The sequence below is a fragment of the Carassius auratus genome, unplaced genomic scaffold (assembly GCF_003368295.1).
Source record: "Carassius auratus strain Wakin unplaced genomic scaffold, ASM336829v1 scaf_tig00002667, whole genome shotgun sequence".
Classification (NCBI taxonomy): domain Eukaryota; kingdom Metazoa; phylum Chordata; class Actinopteri; order Cypriniformes; family Cyprinidae; genus Carassius; species Carassius auratus.
The window spans coordinates 58,400-82,248 of record NW_020523471.1 but is presented as its reverse complement, the minus strand read 5'-3'; the positions used below and the strand labels follow the sequence as shown (position 1 = coordinate 82,248).

General features: G+C 38.6%; 1 protein-coding gene across 1 annotated transcript; it reads left to right on the top strand.

Moving 5' to 3' along the window:
- Positions 1-1,192: 1,192 nt before the first annotated feature.
- LOC113070001 (TATA-binding protein-associated factor 172-like) lies at positions 1,193-23,849 on the top strand. Its single transcript, XM_026243147.1, has 38 exons — positions 1,193-1,509; positions 3,020-3,143; positions 5,873-5,987; positions 6,251-6,397; positions 7,044-7,243; positions 7,425-7,552; positions 7,889-8,018; positions 8,147-8,215; positions 8,978-9,067; positions 9,158-9,253; positions 11,260-11,436; positions 11,540-11,680; positions 12,587-12,711; positions 12,823-12,943; positions 13,055-13,159; positions 13,244-13,393; positions 14,050-14,192; positions 14,277-14,451; positions 14,528-14,731; positions 16,084-16,519; positions 16,879-17,063; positions 17,145-17,298; positions 17,532-17,641; positions 17,736-17,937; positions 18,530-18,678; positions 18,875-19,027; positions 19,195-19,316; positions 19,426-19,593; positions 19,682-19,759; positions 19,850-19,979; positions 20,398-20,539; positions 20,781-20,911; positions 21,171-21,296; positions 21,381-21,533; positions 21,810-22,021; positions 22,133-22,292; positions 22,738-22,908; positions 23,056-23,849. Exons 1-38 carry the CDS (start codon positions 1,496-1,498, stop codon positions 23,203-23,205), a joined length of 5,586 nt encoding a protein of 1,861 aa, XP_026098932.1. The 5' UTR covers positions 1,193-1,495; the 3' UTR covers positions 23,206-23,849.

Below are 23,849 nucleotides of genomic sequence, written 5' to 3'. Positions count from 1 at the left end.
AAGTGAATGAAGAGTTAAAAGGCAAATGGTTTATAAGAGAGATGTTATACAATTACAGTGCACTGTTATGATGATGAAGAATCCACATTTATTTTTCACATGCATCAACATGATTAATCTAAAAGTACAAATCTCCATCAATAGCACACTGGCAATCTGATTAATTAAAAATTTGATGTGGACAGAATATGGTTTGCTATGGAATATTATATTTTTCTTCATTAGCCTTCATAGTTCTCAATGCTTTTAGTTGTTGAATATATTCTGTAGTAAATCTGAATATTGAAGCTACTCTGGGTCACCAGCAGAGGAGGCAACACAGAGAGAAACCACATCAACGGTGGGGTGCGTTTCCAGAAATCAACTACGGTAAAATTCCGTCGTTACCAATCGAGGTCAGCCTAGTTAGCTTACGATGAGTTTGGGAAACGCTAAAAGTAAAAAAAAAAAAAAAAAAAAAAACACTTATTGAAGAAACTCAAGACGGTTCAACCGCGATACGTTCTATATTCGTTAATTACATCAAATGTAACGTTAGGGAATATCCAATGAGTTATTGTCTGTATTTTAGTATAATTATAAGGAGCGAGTATCAAATAGAAACTATATTGCTTAAATTTAGTATTAAGACATTTAGATTTATTATGAAACGAATTGGCATTTCCACGGTAGAATTGAAGTCAAGAAATGTTTTAATTATAGCCTATTTTAAACAATATAATTCTTCAAATAAAAATGCATTAACAAAGGTCTTATTTCTTAAATAAAATAAATAAATAAAAAATACACATACATGCAAAATACTTAGCATACATAAAATACATTTAGTATTTTCTCAGTTCCATTCGTCATATGAGTGATTCTAAAAGTTTTCTCATCAGATTCCAAGTCGATGCTTGTCTTTGTGCAAGTGTAATTTCCATGAAGTGGTCAGAAAGCCACCAGTTATGGGGAACTCATTGTTACCGCTTGTCATCGATTCAAATTATTTCATTAAATATCTCAAATACGAATTTTAAATAGGTACAGGTTCAAAATAAACGCTTCCCATTCAATATTATAAAATATTTATACTGAAAATTGGATAAAATTAGTTTCCGGAACATATTTTACATGTCCTGTGAGCTTCCCTTTTGAAAAGCGCGTTGTGATTGGTCAGCTGGAGCCCATGTAACCAATCACAGCGCGCCTACCATGGAGGAAGGAATAAATGCAAGATGGCTCCTCATATAAAATCAGCTGCCTGGCTTCTCTTTTGTGATCAACAAAATTACTTTCCCCCGTTTATTCGATTAAAATACCGTTTTCGGGGAAGTGCTGAGGGATAAACAAATCTGTACGCTGGCGTAGGTGTTACTCGGCGTCCTCGGGCGCTGTGGGAAATATTTAATACGCGAGCAGACCGATTTTGAGGCAGTGCGCGAGAGATCGGGCCTGTCCGCGCACGCGAACCTGAACCGAACCCCGCGCCTGGATCCAAACCCAAGCAGCTCATATGGCTGTTTCAAGGTGAGTCTGTTGGCTAAAGGTTGATTTACGAAAGGCAAATGTGTTCTCCACAGTGGAATTTTCTAACTCTTAATAACTTACTTTTGTTATATACATTAACGTAACGTTAGGTAAATGTATGTCAGTCGAGTTCTTTCTAACGGTCAGTTTTTTTAAAAACAAGTAACGTTAACGTCTTTCTTTCTAACGGTCAGTGTTTTAAGATAAGTAACGTCACGTTATACGTTACTCCTCACAACCGAAGACTGCAGAAGCCGTATAACGTTAACCTCCAACAAATATGACCTGTCTCATGAAGTATATCGTAAATAAGTCGTGTTTTTTGTGTTCCTTATGCGTAATGAATCCAACAATTTGTGTTCTGCCATATTAATTCTACTTTATCCTGGGAAATCTCCGCTGGGTGATTAGTGGACTAACGTTAACCCCCCGCAGTGTCATCCCTGTCAGTAAATAACGTTACAGTTATAACATCCAGACTGACTGAAGGCAGTACTCGTTTCTCCTAATCCATCGCTTCAGTTGATACAGTAGATTAATGTGGCGTTATATAACACCATTTGACAGGATGGTATGAGGAAACCTGCTAGCAGATGTCTGTTTTTACACGAAAAACATTTTTTACTAATTAAAATATATGCAAAGAAATAAATGAATGTGAGATCCTCAGGGAAAGCATCTGTTCTACATGAGTCGGGTCGCCCTCTCATGGGTGACGCCACGTTGGTTACGTGACCAGCTATCAGTTATAATAAATGGTTCGTAAATAAATGTAATGGATTCAGACCATTATGTAAATATGCGTCCAATGCCACTGGTGCTATTAGGAGGAGAAAATAAAAACGGCTAAATGTAAACGCAAGCTTTATTTTGCATAGAGAACACTTTGTCATCGCTAAACTTTGTACTTTTTCATGAGATTTTGGAAAGCGAATTTCACTGCACGCCAAAATTAGTTTGGTCTCTGATATGAAATTGTTAAAATTCAAGTCAGTCTTATTTGTATACTGCTTTTCACAATACATAGTTTCAAAACCACAATACAGAAAATCATGAAGGTAATGATATATTCTGTTTGTGTATCTTCCAGATGTAGCTGTATTTGTATATGTTTGTGTACTCATGCAAATTATTCCATAATACTGTATGAATACAGATAAAGATGGGCGCACACACTGTATATCCAACTTTACATACACATGGCTTGGTGATTAGTGTAGTTTACATTTTGTGACTATATAAACAAATAGGCAGTTTTACTTGCTAATTTGCACATTGCTTTGTGACTGTACTGCATGGGAAAACTTCAGCTTTGCTAATTTATAAGTATTTGTCAAATTATTAATCTGTTTTTAAAAAGACTGTCATGTCATGACCCTTGCAGCGTGTGAAGAAATTTTTCATGCTCAGAGTAAGGTGGGATTGTGGCTTCATTAATGATTTTATAACATTGTACAATTGTGTTGCCAGTCAGACCTTCATTGTGTTAATAATAACATACTATCTTCAGGTTGGAACGACTGTTTATTTTGCTGGATACGGGTACGACTCCTGTTACCCGTAAAGCAGCTGCTCAGCAGTTGGGAGATGTTGTTAAGCTTCATCCACACGAGCTTAATAACTTGCTATCAAAGGTGAGTGTTGTAGAATATCTTATTTTTCTTTTCATTTTGACACATCAGACTCATCTACTCGTTTGTAGTCTGAACAGCAAAAAAGGCATTTTTGTACTAGTAGAAACTGTTTGTATTTGTATTGGAAGAATGTCTTTTCTTTTGTAGCATGCAACATTTCAGAATGCATGCTTGCCATCTGTTATTCACAATAGGGATGTACGATATTGGATTTTTGCAGATATTTTTCAACTCATTTTGGCCGATGCGGATATTTCTTTTTGTTTGGAAGCAGCACCAAGTCTTTCCTGTCCGGAAATTATAAACAAATTGTATTAATTTTTTTAAAGTGTGTTTTTTTTCAAGAACTTATTTGTTAGAATTAAAGATATTTTTTTTTTTTTTTTTTTTTTTTTTTTTTTTAAATGACCGTACTCTGATTTAAAAATTAAAAATAGGCCTAAAAACTATATTTAAATAGCATTGTCAGTTGAAATGCAGCTATCCAAAACAGTGAATCTAATCACCATTTAAGAATAACTTTGCTTCAAAAATGAGCAACATTGCTGACGTGAGGGAATCGGTAGCACGTGTGAGTTTATGTATTCTTCTTATCTGCAAGACATATTGGCATAATTTTTTTACATCTGGCCGATGTTTGCATTTAAAGCCATTATTTGCTGATTCCGGTACTGGTCCGATACTATAGTGCATCCCTAATTCACAAAGCTCTCATATGTGATGTGAAAACATTTTGTGATCTGCTTAGACACTTTGAATGTAAAAAAAAAAAAAAAGAAGTATTTTGGCATCATGCTTTTACCATTATTATTGCAATTGTTGTAGCGTGAGCGTGGCGTTTCTGCTGCGTGCCAGTTACGTGATGGCTGCTTCGCGTTTTCTGTGCACTGGCGCTGCTGCTAATGTAGGTGATATAGAGAGAGACCGCCGACAGACCAGGATCTTGTCTTCACGACAACAATATCTATACTTCATGTTGAGCATAAATATAAAGCCTACTGATAAAGGAGTAGTCAACAGTATTGACGGCACAATAGACTGTTTGACAGGTGAAATATGCCAGTGTGTCACTGGCCTAAGGTATTCAAAAGGCATCATGCGAGTGTGAACTAAGACTGTCACTTCTCTTTTGAAAATCGATTGCACAATCGATCGTAACAACCAAAAAAAGTTTTGAAAATGAAAATAGGGAATCGATTTTAACCAAATAGGTACACTATTAATTAAAAAATTTAGTAGGCTTTCGGAAAGCCAGACAGAAAATACCAGCAAATGCGCGCCTATAAGACCCAGTGACGTCGAAAGCGACCTCTTACAGGAGAGGCTGAGTTATGAAAAGGAGCCACCATTGCCAGCTGACAGCGACCGGCTTTTGTGGTAAAACATTGGCACTAATACTCCCACCCGGCTCGGGCTGGGCTCAGGCTTGCGCTCCGGTTTGCGAGGTAAATGAGCGGTCATGTGATGTGTTTCGACATAATGTGGACAGAGTATGAGCTAATGTTGGCATTATTCTTTTATTAAATGTCAGCTGCTAGTGCGAAGCAAATCCGACGGAGCCTTTATCTTAATTTCGTTATTGCCAAATACCAATCTTAATTTAAAATGTATCTTAATTTCATTAGTTTAAAAAAAGACTCGTTTTATTGGTGTAGTCTTCATTAGTTATTAATAAATTGTTAAAACATGTATAAATGACTCACTCTTGACATAAGGCAAAAGAGCTGCGACCGTGCGCACATTTGAATAATGTCGGGCTGTAAACGGGTTCGGGCTTTTAAAAAGCTGTCAATCAAAATGCACTTGTCGCGCTCTGGTCCTGTCGGGCCGATTACAGCTCTAATGCCAATAAATAAGAATATTGCTGACTTGTGCATTTCCAGCAGTCTCTTTACGTCCCTCTGTTATTTGGCGTTGAAAAAGGAAACGTCTTTTTTTTTTTTTTTTTTAGACATGGAAAATCGATTTTTCAATCGATTCAATGAACACTTACGTCTTAAAAATCGAAAATGCTTTTTCACAAAAGTGACCGCCCTAGTGTGATCATCACTACAACTAGGAAAAAAACTATTGTAATTCAAACGCAGCTCCCATCGGCATTTTAACAGACCTTTGCTCTTAATTCCGTTTGGTCCAACGCAATAATGCTATCTGAGCAGGTCCAAAAACTGAAACTGTTGATGCTGCACTTTACACTTTGGAAAAGTTATATATATTTTTTTTAAATATGAGCAGGCCTACAAGCTGGGATTGGTAATGCTGCACTGTAATCATAGTTATTTATTTATATTTTTCATTATGTTTTATTATATGATATTGGTTTGAGACGTACCGTTACCGTTACACCCCTAGTTAACTTTATTACTTGCAAAATGCCAGTGTGGAGCTAAAGATTGGATTTGAAAATGAAATCCGAATTGAACCAGTATTTAGATGTGCAAAACTGATCTGGAAGAATGTTTACACAAAATATATTGTGGGGGTATCATGAATTTACAATCCTGTGTGCCTTTTAGGGGTGCTGTCAAACCCTCTTTTGTTTGATTAATTTTTTTTTTTATGGCTGGGTTAATGATTTTAATTCTGAAAATGTTTAACATAAGCTTTGAGGTAAAAGTTTTGATGGTTTCTTTTTTGCGTACTGTTTTGTACATTTGAACAAAGCTGCCCATAGCTGAATTTTAACTCTTTAGATTATTGATCTGTTTCCTTTCCTTTGGACACAATAGGTTTTAACATACTTAAGAAGTCCAAATTGGGATACACGAATCGCAGCGGGACAAGCTGTCGAAGCCATAGTGAGGAATATTCCAGAATGGAACCCACCTCCAAAGCCAAAAGATGGTGAGCTGATTTGATTAATCCCAGAACTTGATGTTTTGGGATTTTCTGTCCAATATTTTTATGTAAAGGCATGCTGTTCTGGTAACTAGTTATGTAGTATATATATATATAATTTTATCAAGGCTGTTTAATGCAAATCAATGCCAGTTTGATCCTGCAGTGGTAATGCCACGTGGCACGTTAAAAGATAACAAGGATTAAGCTTCTGTCTAATGATTGTCTTGAGCATAGAAACTGCTTTTAATGCATGTTGTCTTTCTCAGAGGTGTGTGCTGAAGATATGTCTCCAGATGAAATCTCCTCAGACCGGCTGAGTTTCTACAGGTTTGATATCTCCCGTCTGCTCAAGCATGGAGCATCGCTGCTCGGCTCTGCAGGTGCTGAATTTGAGCTGCAAGATGACAAGTCAGGTAGGGTTATGTCTTTCATATGTGTGTTAACTGCAGATTTGAAACGTTCATGCTGTTATTACACTTTTTGTGCTTGGTGTTTAAGGTTTGTTCAATTTCTCAACATCAACTCATCGTGCACCTTTTTTTTTCACACAGACATACATTATCTAAAATGCAACCAAGACTAATTCAGTGTTACCTTTGAGTAGAAAATTTTTACTACATGAAAAAAAATAAGTATGGTTCGATACAATTAAATTTGACTTTAATAAGGAAATTAGCAATTTTACGTTTGACATTATTTGTTATAGAGGTGGGTAAGAGGTGCAGGTGATAAGTGTGCCTTTTATTTGCATGTCAGTATGGGAGAAATTTGAATAATAGTATGTTTCTCATCTCCATCTTTCCATGCACACCTTGGTTTTTCCATTTCACATGTGGTGTTCGTTATTAACTTGTGAATGATACCTTATTGAGTAGTGCTTTTACTTTTCTATGCAAGTGGTTTATTTTTTTATGTATTGGACAGTAAAATGGGTGATATTGAGAGACAAGAATATTATAGATAATTTTGACTTTGATTGCAAAGCAAACACCTAAAACACCCTTGTCGGTGATGACTTTTGTTTTGCAATTCTTACTCCTAAATGCATTCTGTTCTCAGGTGAGACAGATCCCAAAGAGCGTTTGGCCCGGCAGAGGAAACAGTTACAGAAGAAGTTGGGATTGGATATGGGTGCAGCGATCGGCATGGACACAGAGGAGCTTTTTAATGATGAGGACCTGGAGGATGCCTGTGCTTCCAGTACCAACAGATCACAGCCTGGGAAAAGCCTGGGCTGTCACTTCTCACGCAACCATTTGGTGAGTGGTATTGGAATCTCTTACAAATGACAAACACTTCAGAAAGCATACAGTTTTAAGGCTGAACATGCATAAATCACTGAAACTATTGCCCAGCACTAATACCAGGTGTTTTACTAAAAGGGCCTTTACTGTATTAAAATATTCAATTGGAAGTTTAGTTTTGTGCTCTCCTCTTCAGCCGGCTGCAGAGCTCATAGATTCAGAGTTTCGTCCAGGCATGAGCAATCGACAGAAGAATAAAGCCAAGAGGATGGCAAAACTTGTGGCAAAGCAGAAATCCAGAGATGTGGATCCTAATGAGAAGAGGTAGAGATTTTATTGCTTGCTTTTAAGTTAATGTTAAATCAAAATTGGCATTCATCTTATACTTATTAGATATTTGGGGTATATTGACTTGTTTAACAGTTTTGTTAGTGGGTGAAAGTAGACGTGTTCTAAAACGGCTTTAATGCTTTTTACAGCCACCTTCAATTTTCAAAGATTTGCACTCCTAGAGATGCATTGAAAATCAATTTCAGAATCAGATCGTGATGTGCCTGAAGACTCCCTGCCCTATGAACAGTATTTCACATTGAAGATAATGACTGTTAATGGGGAGTGGGAGGTCAGTCTGACCACTGCTCTTATGTTTCCTTGCCACAGCAATGACAGTTTTGAGGGAGAGCCAGAGGAGAAGCGCCGGAAAACCACAAATGTAGTCATTGAGCAGCCAGCAACCGACAGCAAAGTCTTAATTGATAATGTTCCTGATAACTCCAGTTTATTTGAGGAGGTGTGAGACATGCACACATGCTTGTTTTTCTTCCACACTTTGAGCTGTTGACATTCAACTGTCAGCTGTGTCTGTCTATATTTTTATGTGTGTACTGTATGTATTTTTCTTTTTGTTTTGTTTCACAGACTCAGGAATGGCCCCTTGAAAGCTTCTGTGACGAACTGTGCAATGACCTCTTCAACCCCTCGTGGGAGGTACTGAAAAACACATTAAATAGAACAAAGCAATTATAACTAAAATTTTGAATAAAAAAAATGTATTCTTACAAAACGTGTTTGCTCTAAAATGGCTGCAAGACCAGGAGGGATCATACAACTAATCTAATCATTCAGTGCTTAGGAAAATGAATGGCCCAATAAAAAGTGCATTCAAATATATCCATAATTCACAATGTTGCATAATTTTTATATTGCCATCTAAATCATTGTGAATATATCATAAATATTTGTTCTCTCCCAGCCCTGGTTGAGACTGCACATTACCACAAATGGAGCAGTAAATTATCTGGCTGTCATGACAGTATTTTAGAATTATTTTAAGTATTTTTATTACTATTAAAGTATTACTATCTTTTTTTTTTGCATTTTAGCTTTTTTTGTATTGTCTATTTTTAGGTTTAGTAAATTTGTGCTTTTATCTATTGATTTTACATTATAAATAGATAAAAGTGGGGGGGGGGTATCGGCAAAGAACCTCGACTTGGGAACCGAATGCGGGTTGCCGGAGGTGTAGTTCCGCTACATGTTGGCGCACTAACCACAAGGCCATTAGAAAATTATTTATAATGGTTTAAATTCTACTCAAAAACAAGACTAATGCCTGCCAATTGTGTGCTTTTTGAGACAAACCAGTTTGCATTTACATGTGAAGTGGAGCAATGAAAAATATTACTTGTATGTATGTTTACTGTGAAAGGGGTACTGGTTGGTCAGTGAACTTTTGTTTGGTATTTTTAGATTCGTCACGGTGCCGGCACGGGACTGAGGGAAGTGCTGAAGTGTCATGGTACTGGTGGAGGAAAGACTGTTGGCAGTACAGCAGAACAGGTGTTCACCAGTTCATTGGACATCATCCCTGTCAGAGTTTGTTCAGTGTGTGAATTTTAAATTTTTTTTTGATTCCCTCTACTTTCTCAGATGGAGCGACAGCACCAGGAGTGGTTGGAGGATTTGGTCATCCGGCTTTTGTGCGTCTTTGCTCTTGACAGATTTGGAGACTTTGTGTCAGATGAGGTTTGTCATCTTCCCCCAATTTCTGAAGTATTTTATATTAACCCCTTTGCGTGCAAACATCGCTGACGGCCCCAGTTTATTATTGTTTCACTTTCACAGCACATTAAACATCACTGTCTTACTTCATCTGGACAAACTGTGCATCAATGGAAAGTTTAAAGACTCAAGCTTCGATATTTGACCAATATTTTGATAAAACATTGTTGCAGTGACAGATATTTAGTGATTTATGTCAGGAGTGCAAAATAATAAATCCGTATTATGCCACATTTTGAATAGAAATTCATAACTCACTCATATTCAGTCACGTCAAGAGCGGTTTATTTGTGTTCACATAGACTCACTGAACAGCGTCAAAAAGGATTTACAGACCAAAGATGCATATCTGCGGAGATATATGGATATATTTACTGATGTTTACTTCATATTTCTTCAGACAGAATCGTCATTTCTATTCATTTTCCACGGATTTACGCGATCAGATGATAAACAGCCTCTCCCAGCGATCTCTGTGTGCGTGCAGTAGTCACAGCTCGTGCGGTGTGTGACTCAGACTCTGATTGGGTCTTTCAAACGTCAATCTTAAGAGTTTCATATCTGGACACCGCCCCATCGTGTCACATGCTTCCTGCACACTTCCTGGTAGTTATCTGGCCAAAACAACACTGAAACACCTCTGTACACACAAAATATCCGAATAATAAACCCGCGATTACGATAGTAAAGCTTGGTATGAGAATTTCTTGAGATCTGGGGCGTTTTTATAAAAAAAAATCGAAAATGTACATCGGAAATGCTAACTTGTGCAGCGATGAAAAAGGCTACAAATAACATATTTTTACAACAGTAAACGACCAAATTCCACCCCTGATCGCTAAAGGAAGTTATTATAAACACTCGATCGGGGTTTAAAGTGAGTTTTGAGTAAAAGTGTATTAATAATTTCATAAATTGTCAGATGTAGCTTGATGCTAACGTTAGCACCAATGCTTCTAATAGCAGGTGCTTTTCTTCTTCATAATGCATTTTTGTCTCAATAATTCACGTAAGGTCGTAAGAAAATGTTTTGTTGTATTTTTATAGTAAGACTTTTGATAAATAAGGGCTAAATGCAAAGAGAGACTGAAGTGAGATCGCTGCTTTGTTGCTTTGTAAAGCCTGAAAAACCACAATCAAGGCTAATAAAGGTGGAATAAAAACAAAAGAATAATGATAAAAGAATAATGCGGATAATGTGTCATACTTGGCGGAGGTGTGAAAGAACCGTTTGGTGAGAACAATACAATCATGATTCGGGCAGTTTTCAACAGTGAAACATACACAAAGAGAACAGGAAAGTTTACATGTGAGATCTTACAGAGATGACAAGGGCCATAAATCAATCTGATGAGCCTTCTCTAAAAACACACATGACATGGCCTTAGAAAATATTTCATAAAATTCACAGTTTTACAGATTCGATTATGAAATTTTTTATGAAGTCTTGGAAGACTTGTGGCCTTAGCTACACTGTGTTTTCAAACTCATTTCCTACATCAACATTTTTTTAAATACATTTAAAACATATGTTTTTAATATTTTTATTTTTGTTTTTATGTTTGAGCTTATATATCTCTATTATCATAACAGTCTGAGTGATTCTGATTCCTGAACAGTAAACTTTAAAGTGTCAGCTTTGTGAACAAAGGTTGGTTATGTATCTAGTGAGAAAGAATCATGAGCAGAAACCTTTTTATTTTGGGTATGTAATTTCGGTCTCCATGCCAAAAAAGGGGGGTTACTAGTAAGGGGTTAACATCTGTTGCCCCCTAGTGGTTTGATAAGACTGATCTTTTTTTCTTTCTTTTTTTTGTTATGTAAAAATTGGCCCTATTATTTTTTTTAATTGCTGTAAGCCTGTTTCTTTTTTAAATAAAATGGAAAAAATATTTCAAGTCTTATTTATGGCATGGCTTTAATTTTCTTGGTTTCATCTTAAAGCATTTCTTTTTTTCTTATCTTTCCAGGTGGTAGCACCTGTCAGAGAGACGTGTGCCCAGACTCTGGGTGTGGCCTTGAGGCACATGGCAAACAGTGGCTTTGCAATGACTGTGGACATTCTGCTCAAGCTGCTAACTGAAGACCAGTGGGAGGTTCGTCACGGAGGCCTGCTCGGCATCAAATACGCTCTTGCTGTCAGACAGGTGGAAAAGACTCAGATTCTTATTGGCCGAGATTGAAAATTATATTCTAGATGCTGCAGTGTGTTTAAGTTGTGGTTGACTTTCACATATTGCTGACCCTCAGGATTTGATCGCTGAGCTGCTGCCCCGGGTTCTTCCTGCCATTACAGAAGGCCTGCGGGACCTGGATGATGATGTTCGTGCAGTGGCAGCAGCAGCTTTGATCCCAGTGGTGGATGGATTGGTTCAGTTGCTGCCTGCTAAGGTCTGAGCTGATTCTAGTTTAATTCGCATTTGACAGCTGGTTCAGATATAATAGCCAATGCGGATATATCAAGAGCATGCCTTATCAACAGATGCTGAAAATCTTAAAATAGTCTAATATTGGACAGTTGTTTTGTCGCTGCCAGTGTTTGTGCTTAAAGCACTCTGCATGTGATAAATCCTAATGTTCCAACATAATAAAAAAATTTGTCTAAAGGCCCTGATATACACACACACACGTTTTTTTCATTTAGTGGTTAAAATAAATTAAAAATACCAAATTCAATTTCAACTTGAAAACAGCTCTCCAGAATGTTGTTGATGGGCTGAACAAAAGAATTAAATCAGAGAAGATTTAAATGTCAGAGTAGGCAGAGGGCCTAAAATTAACACTCGCCTAAATCGAGTAAAAAGTCAGCAGACCTGCCAACATGTACGCATTTTTCGTACTCTGCATGCATTTTGACCCATAAGTACGCTTGTACGATTCGCTGCTCTCTAGGTACGCATTTTGTTGTGTCTCGCATTTCGCCGATTTCAGATTCTATGCAATCTATGACGCTGATTCTGCCGCTGATCCACAGCGTGTAAGTGGAGTGAAAAGCTTTCGGCCAATCAGAGCGCTGCATGTTAACCCACCGCCCACCTGCCCCTCCTATCCACAAGCTTAGTTGGCATTGGCAGTTAGAAAAGTGGTGGAACGGCTTGAAATCTAGAAGTTTTAGTACTCATAAAATTTCTTCAAGGTTGGCAGGTATGAGTCAGTGTTGACGATTATATGTAATAGTGTCAGTTGGCAGTTGCTGGGTACAACTTCTACAAATAATAATGCAATGAAGTAAAACAACAGCCATTCAACACAGAGATTCGCTGTTTCAGACATAAGCAAATAAAAAATGCTTTATAGGTTCCCTTCATTGTGGACACACTGTGGAATGCCCTGCTGGAGCTGGATGATCTCACAGCTTCGACTAACAGCATCATGACCCTCCTGTCCTCCTTGCTCATATACCCACAGGTCCGCCAGTGCAGGTGAGATTTCTCTATTGAAATATGAAAAGCGCTCTCGTGTTCATCGCTATTAATGCCACATTTCTTTACTATGATAAAAGGGAAGCTAAAACCCTGTTTTTCCATTTCCAGCACGCACCAGTCTCTCACGGTGTTGGTTCCTCGAGTATGGCCATTCCTGAGACACACAATCGCTTCTGTTCGTCGGGCTGCCCTAGAGACCCTCTTCACATTGCTTTCCAAAGCAGACCAGGTTGGATAATCTTTGTGAAGGATTAGCAAAATTAAAATATGCAGTCTTTTACATTTTCAGTTTCAGTTATTTTTCTCGTTTCCTGCTCTGATTTATGGTTTTTCCCTCCAGAGTTGTGCACTGTGGCTGAATCCCATCATGCAGGACATGTTAAGACACATCTTTCAGTCCTGCATGCTGGAGAGCAACCAGGAGATCCTAGAGTTGATACAAAAGGTATTTCTTACTCTGTTCCATCCTTAGAATGTTTTGTATAATTGATATGTTATTTAGTTTATTCATATTTGGATGGTTTTCTAGGTGTGGGGGGAGTTATTGCGACAGGCCCCGCACCAGTATGTGGTGGCAGCCAGCTGTCCTTGGATGGGTGCATGGCTCTGTTTGATGATGCAAGCTTCACACATCCCAATTGACCCCAATATGCTGCTGGAAGTTAAAGCACGCTTAAAGGTAAGGGTGGAGGTCAGCACCTTTACCTGTACTTTGCTGTAATTAAGAATCAGTTTGACCTTATACAGCATCATACGTGCTGCATCTGTTGGTTTTACATACATGAATGACCATATAGTGTGTTTAAAGAAGATAATACTTTTATTTAGCAGTAATGCATTCAATTGATCCGTGAAAGCAGTGAAGGCCTTTTTTTTTTTTTTGTTAATTTTCAAATAAATACTGTTCTTTTGAAGTTACTTTTCATTGAAGAATTCTTACAAGAATATAAAACACCTTATCATAAGCAATGTGTTTTGAGCAGCACATTTAGAATGATTATATAAAATTCAGCTTTTCAAAAACATAAAAAAAAAAACTTACCAAGCCCAAGTTTGTACATGTGGTACAAACTTTTTGCCTGTCCAAAAGTAATAAGTACAGATATAGCTCAAAGATAGCAGATTTTTCACTCTAGATTAGTGCTCACCAGATTGAGAAAGTGCTTTCCAGGTTTTTTTTCTGTACAGTATGCAGCAGACATTCAGTGAATGGACTGTGGGAGGTCTGTGGGCATGCTGTTTGAGGCTGCCTGAGACTAATCCATCCTACAATCTTCACACTTCCCACTCATCCAAAAGTAGATCTGCTCTGAGCTTCATTTTGTTATTCCGCAGGAGAAGGCTTCTGGAAAGACCAGACAAGGATCTGTTCCAGTCAAGGAAACGGTCCAGGAGTACATCGGTGGAGCGGAGACGATTGGCGAAGACCCTGCCACGCGAGACTATGTGGTGACACGTGCACGTCTAATGGCTGCAAAGTGTGTGGGGGGGATTCTTTAAAAAAAAAAAATAATAATTTATTTGTGCCAAATGTGTGACTGACTACTTTTGTTTCCTCCTAGGCTGTTGGGGGCGCTGTGCAGTTGTATTTGTGACCCACAGTTAAATAGCTCTTCTCAGGAACTCCGGCCTGCCGAATCTCTAGCACAGCTTTTACTCTTCCATCTCAATTCCAAATCAGCCCTTCAGCGGATTGCGGTTTCCATGGTGATCTGTGAGTGGGCAGGCCTTCAGAAGGTGAGAACGGGAGAGGGTCAATTTCAAGTTTATTTTGAAACATGTTAATGACTGTTAGTGCTGTCCTACCGTACAGGAGTGCGAGCTGCTGTCCAGTGTGGTCCAGCCCAGATTACTGGTCATTCTCTCAGAGCAACTCTACTATGATGAGATCGCCATACCTTTTACTCGCATGCAGAACGAATGTAAACAGCTCATAGCACTGCTGGCTGATGCCAACATTGATGTGGGCGAACGAATCAACTCCACTGTATTCACCATCGATCAGGCTAATGAGCTGGTTAGTAAAAGACACTGAGATACAAAAACTACAGTTCTAAAGCATACTTTTTTTAAATTACAAGAATAAGGTCTATTCTCATCAGTTAACTCTTTTCCCGCCAGCATTTTTGCAAAAAGTTGTCAGCCACCGCCAGTGATTTTGATGATTTTTCACTCAAATTTGATGGACTCTAGTATATTTTGTTGTATGAATATACAAGATACCGAAATAAAGATTAGAGCCTCTACTTTTAAACAAAATAATCAGTTTAATTCTAGCTTAAAGCAATCTTTTTTTTTTTAATCAACTCTTGAATATAGGTAGGTTTTAGGGTTGTGACGGTGAGGACATTTTTCCACCAGTCATTCGACATGTGGCAACACTGGTAATACGGTGGGGGTTGTATGAATCTTCGTTTGAGTGTTTCCTCTTTCCCTCACTTTCCTTTGCTTAAATAGCTTATAAAAGCACTGTGCATGTTTTACGTTCACTTTTAGCGGCTATTCGTCATCAACTGCTTTAATTAAAGCAACAACACAATAAAACTTAGAACATAGAACTTTTATTAACAAAACGGATAAAAATACACCATGCTATATGCCTAATATAAAAGAACAAATAACTTACACAAAGTTTAAATGGGTATAGGTACAAAACAAAATCAACAAAGAAAGAACAAATAATTATGAAATGAAGAACGTTTATTATCAAAATAAATAAGAATGTTTCATAGATGGCATAAACAATCATGTAAATTAATAAAGAAAAAAAAAGTTAAATAAAATAAAATCAAATAACTGTGGAACCAAATAAATAAACAATTTTTTTTTTTAAACTATAAATATCACTTGGATTAATGGCAGAAGTAAAAAATCCAAAGTATTTTTAAAACAGGCACTTTTACAATTTCGTTTTGAAACTCTAATGGGGTCATCGGTTGTTGTTTTTTGTTTTTTGTTTTTAAACCTCACACTTCTGTCGGTCCACTCGACTCACTCTCCTCATGATTAATGAAATCTGATCTGTGATGCGCAACTGTCGTTTGTGTGCTGCATCGTCACCGGTGGTGCGTCTTAACACCGGTATCATTACCAACACAGTCTATCGCAGCAAGCCTAGTAGGTTTCATAAAAATGCATAATTTTGAGCATAAAGCTGAGAAAATGGTGAAGAAACATTGTCTTCTAAATGACGAGATAACTCAATGGCGGGGAAAGAGGTAATCAATTACATAATGCTTTGTGATAGTCTCAGCAGAAAAAACAATCCATACATTTCAGTATGGACAGGGACAGACAACAAGGCACCTAAGTACCTATTTGCCACACTGAATTAATCTCTCCAAAATGACTAGTTTTCATTCTCTCCAGGTGACCACCATCTTCTCAGAATGCACCTCCTCTCTGAACCTCCAATCACATCAGTTCCAGCTGCTGGACAGCAAGAGGTTGCAGGCTCGTTCCACTGTGTGCGAGACCAGCGCCGACTGGCAGCAGCTGCAGCTGAGAGTTCATACCTTCGCTGCCTGCGCTGTGGTTGGACTTGCCATGCTGCCGGATAAACTCAATCCTGTTGTCAGGCCCCTGATGGAGGCGGCCCGCCGCGAAGAGAACACGCTCGTCCAGGGTTATGCAGCCTCCAACATTGCTCGCCTGCTGCAGCTGTGCGCTGCCAGATCTCCCTGCCCGAATGCCAAGATCTTGAAGAATCTCTGCAGCTCGGTTTGTGTAGATCCAATGCTCACCCCTAGTGCTGCATGTCCTGTCCCACCAGCCAACACTCCAGCAATACAAGAGAGCAGTAAAGGTGAGAGGAAGACCTTATCTTCAATTCCCATATCCCATATTTTCATTAGCTATATTTATGAAACATGATCAGCACAAATTTGTGTGTAAATTGTTTGTAAAGTCTCAATTCAACATTTAAGTGAAATATTTATTTATAAATGAGTTCTAGAAATTAATTGTATCATATTAAGGTCCATTCAGGCCCTTTTAAAATGAAATGTATATAATTTATAATAAATAAAAAAAATCCTATTGATAATGTCCAGAAAGGATGCACCAAAATATTTCTACTTAATTTGAATGTTGCGGTTTAATTGTATAAAATGAGTCCTGTTGTTTTAGGGGTTTTAGAGGTGTTGTATTTAATCTATCCTGCAGCATCTGTGGCAGAGAGGGATGCGATGCATCACATGGTGAACAAGTCAAAGGGCATCATCACCCTTTACCGGCATCAGAAAGCAGCTTTTGCCATCACCAGCAAAAGAGGTCCCACACCAAAAGCCCCCAAAACTACCAACAATGACCTGCCCCTCGGAGGCAGCATTACCACAGAAACAGATGAGGTATTTACAGCATTATAATTAGCAGCTTTACTGTGTTCTCTTCAGTGATCTCATATGATTCTCTGTGTAATCCTAACCTAGGGTAAGAAGCCATGTCTTATCCAGAGGAGAGGAGCAGAGTTCTGCTTGATGACAGTTGCCAGGCATTTCGGTAAGGAGTTGACCAAAACTTTGCCATATCTGTGGGAGTCCATGACTGGTCCGCTGAGGAATGCGCTGGATGCTCAGGGATTTGGTATGTCTGCCTTTACTTTGTTCGTAACCATTGTTTCCCTAGTGAAGTTTTTAATTGAAATGAATTGAGATTTGTGAAAAGCTCTTTATAAGTTCAGATTAATGTTTCTTAAAATAGCAGTTCACCAAAAAAATTAAAAAAATGTGATCACCTTCAAGGCATCCAAGATGTAGATGAGTGAACTATTCCTTTAGTAAATGCTCTTCCTGCTCCTCATTTGGTGTTTGTTGCAGATTCCAGTCAGCTGCTGAAGCAGGGAGACCCGGTTGCTCAGGAGCTTGTGAACTCTCTGCAGGTGCTGGAGGTCACAGCAGGAGCCATGTCCCAAGAGCTCATCCCTTTAGTATGGACACACACACATACATTCATGAACATTCAGTATCACTACATGAACAGTGGCAGTTTTAACCGGTCTCCTGTTGCCTCTCTATCTGCAGTTGATGGAGCAGTTGCCTCTCCTGTGCACCTGTCTGCAACATCCATACACAGCCGTACGTCACATGGCCGCGCGCTGTGTGGGCGTGCTCAGCAAGATCGCTACTATGGAGACCATGAATGTGTTCCTGGAACATGTGCTTCCCTGGTTGGGTGCTATTGATGACAACACCAAGCAGGAGGGGGCCATCGAAGCCCTGGCCTGTATCCTCTGCATGTCACAAATAAAAATCAAGCTCTTTTGTTGTATTAAAAGTGTCTTTGTATTTCACGTAGGTGTAAAATTATAATGCTGCTTAAATTTTTACAAATAGAGGAAGGTGTACTAAACAGTTTGGAGTCAGTAAGATGATGATTATTAGTAGTAGTGGTAAGAAATTAAGTAAGGATACATGAAATGGATTAAAAGTGACCGAAGCCTTTTATAACATCTCAAAAGTATTTACTATTTAAAATAAATTTTCAGATGTTTCTTGAGGTGCAAATCATCCTATTAGAATGATTTCTGAAGGATCATGTGACATGACTGAAGACTGGAGTAAAGCTGCTAATAATCCAGCTTTGCAGCAAAGGAAGAATTTAACTTGAAAATTTATTAAAATAGGGAACCGTTAAATTGCAACATTTCATACAATTAATCAGCATTTTTGATCAAATAAATGCAGCCTTGATGATCTTAAGAGACTTCAAAAACATTCAATCTCACTGACCTCAAACTTTCAGACACTAGTTTACAAACATTTAAAGTGTGTACAGTGGTGTTCAGAACACATATTATCCTGAGCACAGTGTCCAGGTGTGATGGAGCAGTTGGATGTGGATATTGTGCCCTACATTGTGTTGTTGGTGGTCCCTGTGTTGGGCCGTATGAGTGACCACTGTGACAGCGTGCGATTCATGGCCACGCAGTGCTTTGCAACCCTGATCCGACTGCTTCCTCTTGAGGTGAGTGATCAGGAATGAGCATAGTCAAGCATTCATGCATCTCATAGTGTCTAATAATGCAAGACTTTCAGCTAAGAGTTTGAAGTGAGGGGTGTTGAGTCATGTCTGTTCTCAGTACAGTGGAACTCATCACTTTGTTGCATAACTTCTTTGCTGCTATTTTCCTTTTTCATCTTGGTTCTTTTTTTTCTTTCAGGCTGGAATCCCAGACCCACCGTCTATGTCTGAAGATTTAATTCAACAGAAGGCCAGAGAACGACACTTCCTCGAGCAGCTGCTTGATGGAACGAAACTGGAAAATTATAAGATTCCTGTGCCCATCAAAGCAGACCTCAGGAAATACCAACAGGTGTCTTTGCTTTTCACGCTTCTGTCAATGAAAGTCTTTTATTTTTTTGCAAATCTAGAGATTGAAACGAGGCTAGTAACTAATTAACAAATACATCTGACTGCATAAATTGCTGGTGATTTTGATTCAGAGTTTATTTCTGAACTTCGTCCTGCTCTCTTTTGTAGGATGGAGTGAATTGGCTGGCATTTTTGAACAAGTACAAGCTTCATGGGATCTTGTGTGATGACATGGGTCTGGGTAAGACCCTACAGTCCATCTGTATTCTGGCAGGCGATCATTTCCTCAGGTACACCCCAAACCAACTTCATTCTTCCGGGGCTTTGCAGATTTCTAGTGTATAGTTAAAATGCAAGACTTTATTTGACCCGCTAAACTGTGTTGCTGCATGTGTGCAGGGCTCAGGAGTATGCCAGGTCAAAGGCTCCCGACTGTTGCCCTTTGCCTTCCATAGTTGTGTGTCCGCCCACCCTGACGGGACACTGGGTGGATGAGCTTGGGAAGTTCTGCTCTAAAGAGTATCTCAATCCTCTGCACTATACTGGCCCCCCTACGGAAAGAGCATGGTACCATCATAAGAAATTGCTTATTGACTTGTTGCCCAGTTTTTAAAAAATTAATAGGAAATGCAAGTTCAGTTTTCGTTCTATGCAGGTTGCAGCACCAGGTGAAGAAACACAATCTCGTTGTTGCCTCGTATGACGTCGTTAGAAATGACATTGACTTTTTCAGGTAACAACTTGTTTGTTACATGTTTATTATTCTTCATATACAGTGGGATGAAAGAAAGCATCATTATTTCAATGTCATTTTCTCATACAGGGATATTAAATTTAATTACTGTATCCTTGATGAGGGTCACGTCATAAAGAATGGAAAGACCAAACTTTCTAAAGCGATCAAGCAGTTAACTGCCAACTACAGAATAATCCTCTCAGGAACCCCCATCCAGGTGAGAATTATACTCTTGGATGGCTTGTATACGCCACTATTAAAAAGCTTGGGGTCAGGAAAAACAACTGCTGTTGGCAAAGGAGTATGTTCAGAAGACAATACTCCAGTCTTCAGTGTCACATGATCCTTCAGAAGTTGTTCTTTTGATGCTCAAGGAATATTTATTCTTATCAGTGATTGAAACAATGCATTTTTATTAATGAATCGAAAGTTCATAAGAACAGCATTCATTTGAAATCAAATTATAAATGCCTTTTGTCACTTTTGGTGAATTTAATGTCTTTGCTGAATAAAGTATTCAGTTATTTAAAAATTAAAATCTTACCGACTTCTTGACTGTTTTTGGCAAAAGGCACACGATCATGATTTAATTTGCCAAACTAATGCCTGTGCTTGTTTTTCACTTGTCTCTGCAGAACAATGTTCTTGAGTTATGGTCTCTCTTTGACTTCCTGATGCCAGGGTTTCTTGGCACTGAGCGTCAGTTTGCTGCCCGCTACGGGAAGCCCATCCTCGCCAGTCGAGATGCAAAAAGTTCCTCACGCGAACAGGAAGCGGGTGTGATATTTTTATTTTTATTTTTTTTACGTCTCTTGGTGTCCTCATTGTTGGAGCACAGACTTCTCAGTTTGAAGCTTTTCCTCAACTTTTTGATGTTTTGGACCATGGGAATCACTTAAGACTATGGATTCTTTACGTTGTGACAGTTTTAGATGTTTGATCTATGAAGCAGCTCTTGAAGTCATTTTAGCAATGTTGCCATCTTTGGTCTAAAATAATGTTTTGATGTGTTTTTCAGGTGTGTTGGCAATGGAAGCTTTGCATAGACAGGTTCTGCCCTTCTTACTGAGGAGAATGAAGGATGATGTGCTTCAAGATCTGCCACCCAAGATCATACAAGATTACTACTGCAACCTCAGTCCTCTACAGGTACAAAACACAAACACAGGATGTTTATCAAGGATGTGGCCGCTGATTACAGCAAGATTCTATGATTTCATTGTGTGTCAGAAGGGATCTGTACAGTGCCACTACAAACATAGTGCATAGTTCAGCTTTCTTAGTAGCAATCATAAAACATTAAACCCCTTCAGTTAATATGAATTTAAATGTCTTACTCATTGTTAAAAAATATAAATTTAATATTATTAGTTACATAACCTTTGTTCTTTCACCTGTGCCTGATCAGATTCAACTATATGAGGACTTTGCAAAGTCTCGTGCAAAGGTGAACGTGGAGGACGTTATTTCCACTGCGTCTGTGCAAGAGGAGGAAGAGAAACCCAAATTAAAGGCCACCGGACACGTCTTCCAGGTTGATCTCAGGAAGTCTTATAAAAGCACAAGATTATCCTCCTCTCAGTTGAATAGTCTGTAATGTTCGTGGTGGATGTTTCAGGCTCTGCAGTATCTGAGGAAGCTGTGTAATCACCCAGCGCTGGTGCTGACCCCTCAACACCCAGAGTACAAACACATCACAGAACAGCTGAGCAGACAGCACACCAGCCTCAGAGACATTCAGCACGCCCCAAAACTCTCAGCCCTCAAACAGGTGCGGCCACTTATCTGTACTACCCAAATTTGCCCTTGTTATATTTATATATAGTTAGCAATATCAGCTATTATTCAAGTTATATCTCAATCATTGATATCAGCCAAGGTTTGTTTTTTGTTTTTTTTTCTTAAATTTTTATTTTTAAGCCAATTCATTAATATCAACCTTTTTTTTTTTTTTTTTTTCTCCATCAAATCATCATCAAATGCCATCTAGAATAAAATGCAAACAACACCGTAACAACAGAAGCATGTATGTATTTTTGCTCTGTAGCTGCTGTTGGACTGTGGACTGGGTTCTGCTGGAGCAGCTGATGGGGGCACAGAAGCTGTTGTGGCCCAGCACCGTGTTCTGATCTTCTGCCAGCTGAAGAGCATGCTGGACATCGTGGAGCAGGATCTGCTCAAAACACAGCTGCCCACAGTCACCTACCTCAGGCTGGATGGAAGCGTTCAGGCTGGCCTCAGACACTCCATAGTCTCTAGGTGAAACAGCCACGCAAACTACACTGGAAAGATTTCATCTCATGGGCAGATCGATTTGGGTCTCTATATGGAAATTTGTATTTCTATTTCTTTTTCTTTTTATTCCTACAGGTTCAATAATGATCCGTCCATAGATGTTCTGCTGCTCACTACCCATGTGGGTGGGCTGGGTTTGAATCTGACTGGAGCAGATACCGTGGTGTTTGTGGAGCATGACTGGAACCCTATGAAAGACTTGCAGGCCATGGATCGAGCTCACAGAATAGGACAGGTACAGAAGAATCATGTTTTGTGCGTTTTATTTTATTTATTTATTTTTAATATTATTATTATTATTATAATTTTTTTCCAATGCATTTTTTTTTTTTGGTTGCTATTTTATAGTTAAATTTTTTTATTATATTTTAGCTTTTTGGCCGTTTTAAAGGTGTGTTTAATATATATATATATATATATATATATATATATATATATATATATATATATATATATATATATATATATATATATATATATATATATATATATATATATATATATATAATTATTATTTTTTTTTTTTACCCACTTCAATATTCAATAAATTCAACTTTGTGACGTTTGCACAAAAATCACATTCTGACGTGTCTATTTGTTAAATTTATGTTGCAAAAATAGGGGGGAAAAAATCTGATTTTTGGGCCACTGTGTAATGCATGCATGTCTATGCATTTCAGAAACGTGTGGTGAATGTGTATCGTCTCATCACACGGGGCACGCTGGAGGAGAAGATTATGGGTCTGCAGAAATTTAAGATGACCATTGCAAATACAGTCATCAGCCAAGAGAACACCAGCCTGCAGAGCATGGGCACCGAACAGCTGCTCAACCTATTCACACTGGACAAGGTCAGGCCATACATGCAAAACACCATCCAATGAGGCAGCGCTGCCCTAAACACTAGTTTTCCACACAAATATCTGCACATGCATTAGTTTAATACCAGGGATTAACAGAACTGCACATTCATACTGATGCCTTGTGTTGATGTTTAGGATAATAAAGCAGAGAAGAGTGAAGCGGCAGCGTCGTCCTCTGGTAAGACCGGTATGAAATCTGTTCTGGATGGGCTGGGCGACCTGTGGGACCAGCAGCAGTACGAGAACGAATACGACCTGGACAGCTTCATGCACTCACTTAAATGAGCCCAGTTCAAAATGCACAACAAAACCAGAAATGACTTGAAGCCCTCTGATTGGACAACGGAGTGTTGTGAGGAAGCACTTAATCCTTAAACACTCCAGTCTAATGATCTTCACAGTCTTACAGCTCTTCCTCTTCCTTTAGGTTCTTACAATTCGCTCGAGATTTGAGGTCTAAAACTGTATGTTATTAATGTGTCACTGGAGGAAGTCTTAAAGCTAATCTTACAAAGTTGAGTGTTGCACAGATGACTACATTTGAACCTCAGGATTTCCAGAACTCACCATCAGTATCCGTGATGACAGTATTTCAGAACTGAATGAAGGGAGCTGGTGAAACGAGAAACTGGAACGCACTGAAACACTTCTGTGATTGCGCAGAAAGACTTTAATGGTTCATCCAGACCACTAGTAGGCGCTTGACTTACTCCTGTAGGATTATGAAGGGCTTGTAGCTGCTGCTCCATCAGAAGTTTTACATGCACTGACTGAGATCTTTTAGGTACAGCTGGAAGGGCGGCAGGACAATGGCCTCGGAAACATTGTAGAGTTTTAAAAGGAAAAGATGGAACTAAATATTTGTGTTATTTGCCTTTTTGGGTAAGCTGGTAGAATTTTAATAAATTCTAATGAGCTCTCTTTAAAAA